Source organism: Oryzias melastigma, linkage group LG24 (assembly GCF_002922805.2).
Source record: "Oryzias melastigma strain HK-1 linkage group LG24, ASM292280v2, whole genome shotgun sequence".
NCBI lineage: Eukaryota > Metazoa > Chordata > Actinopteri > Beloniformes > Adrianichthyidae > Oryzias > Oryzias melastigma.
The window spans coordinates 2,302,259-2,306,969 of record NC_050535.1 but is presented as its reverse complement, the minus strand read 5'-3'; the positions used below and the strand labels follow the sequence as shown (position 1 = coordinate 2,306,969).

Here is a 4,711-nt window from a genome sequence, read left to right as displayed (position 1 = left end):
AAATTACATTATTGAGCGGAAACGCCCTTTTACTGCTCCTAGTGGAATGAAGATGCACTACGAGGCAGAAAACACAAACCAAGTAACATACAGGGGGTTTTTAGGGAAAGGAAACAAATGGTTATATAGGGTTAAAATATGTTCTTCTGTAAATATTGGTTAGTTCACCATAAATAAGCTGTCAGCTTGTCTTAAAAATTTTCCATTAGAAAAAAGAAATGTTTCAGTTCAGAGTAAAAAAAAAGAAAAAAAAGAAATCGTCTAAGTTAGCGGAAATCCAATTTATTCCGATTCTCTTAGCTTGTTGGAATTGATGTCACATGTTCTCCTTGGTATTTCACTCAAATTTATGTCTATTTTTGTCCTTGTTTGTGCATTTTTTTTTTCAAAATATGATTGTTTACCACCAGCTGTCCCTCAGGGTTCTATTCTGGGACATTTGCAAACAATCATTGCTTAAAAAACACTTTTATTTTGATGAAAACAACATGTTTAGCCATCAATATTTATTTAACTTAAGTTAAATTTAACTTAAGTTAAATGAATTAACTATTTAATTGAGTTGAGAATTATTATTCAGTTTATTTATGTTGATTTTAGTCTTTTTTGGAGCCATTCATGACTTCAGTTTTCTTGCTCTCTCACAGATTGCCATCCTGATCAGCTTAGGCTTCATAGGCTGCTGGACGCCGTACGGGTTGGTCAGCCTCTGGTCCATTTTCAACGACAGCAGCAAAATCCCGCCCGAGGTCAGCCTGCTGCCGTGCATGTTTGCCAAGAGCTCCACCGTCTACAACCCCATGATCTACTACTTCTTCAGCAAGAGCTTCAAGCGGGAGGTGAAGCAGCTGCCGTGGCTGTGCGTCGGCGCCAACCCGTGCCACGTGTCCAACAGCGTGAACGACAACAACATCTACATGGTCAGTGTGAATGTCAAATCCAAGGAGACGCGGCGGGAAACTTTGCAGGAGATCACGGAGTCAAGACAGTGACACGCGTCAACACCTAGAGAGTTTATTTTTGAAGAACTGGCTGATGGGATGTGAAACGTTTGGAGGTTTTTGGTCGAACAAACATTAATTGTGGTTTCAAGGGAAGGTCAAGAGAGCACGCCGTTATTGAGGTGAATGTCAAGCCTGCAAAAACAATAAAACGGATTTATGCATGGAGTGGGAACCTGCACAAAGGAGGAACACTCGATGTTGAGGGTTTACAGATGGTTTAGTCTGAAAAAGAAAAGAGGCCAAACAATGTCCAAAGAAACTGGTGTTTTAGCAGCTTGTACTGAGAAAAAACGTTGTAGTTCACCATTTCATTTTTGATGTTGAGGACAAAAAAGGTTTTGTATTCCGGCTGAGTTTATTGGTCGTCTGATGACTTTAAAGGTCAATAAGAGTCTCCTCAGAATCAGTTTAAGCACAGAAATGAGATGGTAAAAATAACCTTTGTGCTAATATTAAAACATCCAGCATGAAAAATGTCTATTTCCTCCCAGCTGAAGCTACAATTTGAATTCTCTTTAAAGAAAAGCATTCAGATCACTCTTTGAAGCGTTCTTTTTTTTTTTGTCAATAAGTGGCCTTATTGCTTCTGTCACTGGTTTGTCATCAAATGTCTTTGTCGATCGCTCTCATCTAACGCTTGTCGTTCGTCTAAGCATGTTGGGTGTTGCTTTTGAAGGAACTGCTGGGCCGCGTGACCTTTTGAACCCCAGCGATGCTTCAACCTGTGAAAATCGGGTGGTAAAAACACAAAACACCTCCTGAGGACCCACAAAGACGCACATTTTTACTTTTTATTTTGCTTGTTTAAGGCTACAGCCAATAGAATCATCTGGTACTACTAATATTATTAATTAAGATAAATCTGAATTTCTGGTCGATTTGCCTCAAATTGACCCCCCAGGAGAAAGTTCTGCTTTGACCATTTATGTCGTTGCCTGTTGTGATGCTTGAGAGTCTATTTCTTGATGAACTTTTGTTTCTTTTCATGGTAAATGTAAATTATTTTCATTTAAATTCATAAAATGTCATGAAAAAAGGTTGAATACCTGTTAGAACTTATTTTTAATTTGTGAATGTAGAGCTCTAAACTAAGAGCATGTTTATGTGGACAATTTATTTGTCATGTTTAAAGACTGAATAAAGTCCTGAAGACTGAGAAACTTTTGCTGGTAAATGTATATTTACACTCAGTTTGAGTTGGACAGCCAAAAATAAAATTAAAGCCATTAGCCCACCCCCCTCCCCTTGACCCACCTTCCACGCTCCACTTTGACCCACCCTTGTTGCCCCTTTTACCTGTCCCTTCCACCCTCTTTTGACCCATCCCCGTCACCACTTTGACCCTCCCACGCTGCCCCCTTTTTGACCTGTCCTTCCCTCCCCCTTTTAACCCACCGTCCACGCTCCCTTTTGACCCGTCCCCTCCACCCTCTTTTGGCCCCGTTGTCCCCACCTTTTAAACCGGCCTCGTCACCCCTTTTGACCCTTCCTCACCTCCCCCTTTTGACCTACCGTCCACGCTCCATTTTGACCCGCCCTTGTTGCCCCTTTTACCTGTCCCCTCCACCCTCTTTTTGCCGCCTTTTGAACGGTCCTCGTCACCCCTTTTTAACTGCCCTCGCCTCCCTCTTTTGACCCGTCCTCGCTACTCCCTTTTGACCCCCCTGCTTTCACCCACCCTTGTCGCCGCGTTTGACCCACCCTCGCCGCCCCCTTTTGACCCGCCCTCAGTGTTTGAGTGGCTACTACATGCCCATGCCACCCTGGTCATAGCTGTATTCAAGAAAAAATAAATAAAAAATATATATATTTTTTTTAAATGGCTTCTTTTCTAATAGTTTTATCTCCATAACAACCATTTTATTTTTTGGTCACCTGGCTAGGCTGAAAAGATCTATGTAATTTTTAGAGAAAACTGAAAAAGTAATTTCTTGGATTTCCTTAGCAACAGAGGTTTTTTTCTAACCACACCCACATTGCTAATATGTTCATTTCTTGAGTCATGTTGTTTCATTCAACTTGATCCAGGGATTCGTGTGTGGAAGTTTCGCAATATTCCTGTAAAAATTGACCGAGCAACAGCGGAAAAGCCTCTTTTGCTAGCTTGCGCCATTCAAATCTTCAAACTTTATTTCCAACATTTTTTCCCAACGATGCTCGAGAAGTAACGAGTGATGTATCAAATTTGCAGGAGGTACCAAAAGGGATTTTTTTAGAGAGATTAAAGATGGCGACCTTTTTCTAAGGTCAAAGGTCAACAAAAACCAGCTAAAATTGTAGACTTAACCTGGAAGTGTCGTGACAATCGCTCAAACTAAAGTTTTCTTTTCCTATATTGTGTGGAATGCAACAATCACAAAATTCTTTTTCACAAAGTACTGGGTGAGATTTAGAGAACGTGGTGGGGTTGAATTTTTGCTTAAAGACGCAGAGAAAGAAGAATTTTAAAAACAATCTCGACCTTCAGTTCAGGACATAAAAATACTAGATAAAGCATTTTTTGTTAAAACCTTCAAACATCAGTTGCTTTGATGGTAAAACCAGGATAATAAAAAGGAAGGCCATCGACTGAAAGACAAACAGAAACCGAGGAATGTCGCTCACATCAGCTTTCATTTATGTGACAAATGTTCATTCATCAAACACGCTTACATGAAGTTGTGGATTAGAAAAAGACAGAAACACATTCAGAGCCTGTGGGGAAATGCTGATCGGTGTGTTTCCTCAGAGCTGTTTACAGGCAAACATTGGATTAGTCAATAAATGCGATTATTGTTCAGTTTTCAAGCATTAAAGTAAAACCTAAATGTCTCAGACATTACATAAACCCATGTGACGTTCAGTGACGGTTTGAACTAAAACTGAAAAATGATTTTTTAAAGGAATCAAAGAATTAAATTCTTTCCCAGCCCCAAAGATTCAGTCCAGAAGTGTGACTTTAGTTTTTTACATGGCCTGCCGTATGTTTTCCAGGCTTTTCTCGATGTTGTCTATGACCTCCACGGCAGCCTGAGGGATCCGCGTTCCTGGACCAAAGATGGCGCACACGCCGCTCTGATACAGGAACTCGTAGTCCTGGACGAAAAAAGAGAGATACAGGTGTCTGTCTGTTTCAGTGTTTTTACCCCTGAAAGGCCTCATCAAAGTCAAATAAAAGCTTAGAAAAAGAAGAGATTTCTAGAAGTGATTATTTGAGTCAGAGGTTTTTTGTATAGTTTGGCCAGGGGTGGGGCTTTCACGTGCCCTGTCATTCTGCTCACCTGCCAGGTGGGGCCGATTATCTAAATCTGACATTTATTAAAGTCACCAGGGCAAGCAGAGCAGGACGCAGCGGGGCTCGAGGTTTAGTTTGGTTTTTTCTTACACGACTGGGTTTTGTTATCTTAGTTTGGGGTTGGACCTTGGTAGTCTTGATTTGCAGGCTTTGTTTATTTGTTTTCTTTAGTTAGATTTTGGTTAGGCAGCCCTTAGTAGGGAGCTGCTGACTCAGACGGTCAGCAGTCTCTCTGACTTAATCTATTTTTGGCTCAGGTTCCAATTCCCTTTTGGTCTTTTTATTTAAACCAGTCAGGACACAGGAGTTCCTTTATTTAATAAACTCTGTTCCTTTTACCCTTGGTGTCCAGTTTTCTATGTTATGTTCCCCTAGACTTGAGGCGGGTGTGCCTGTTAACAATTCTCAGGAGAGACTTGAGTGTGTTTTTTTC

At 40.8% G+C, this 4,711-nt stretch overlaps 2 protein-coding genes across 2 annotated transcripts in view; one reads left to right on the top strand and one right to left on the bottom strand.

The window, feature by feature from the left end:
- The window catches only part of opn8b (opsin 8, group member b), a 19,022-nt gene extending 16,779 nt beyond the window's left edge, over positions 1 to 2,243 (top strand). The window contains exon 4 of the mRNA XM_024291454.2: positions 648 to 2,243. Coding sequence (XP_024147222.1) covers positions 648 to 992 — 345 coding nt within the window. The 3' untranslated portion in view covers positions 993 to 2,243. The remainder of the gene's footprint in view (positions 1 to 647) is intronic.
- A 1,125-nt stretch (positions 2,244 to 3,368) lies between these two features.
- Positions 3,369 to 4,711, bottom strand: part of mut (methylmalonyl CoA mutase) — a gene marked incomplete in the record, with an annotated part of 13,247 nt that continues 11,904 nt past the window's right edge. The window contains 1 exon segment of the mRNA XM_024291455.2: positions 3,369 to 4,079. Within this exon segment, the coding sequence (XP_024147223.1) occupies positions 3,951 to 4,079 (129 nt within the window).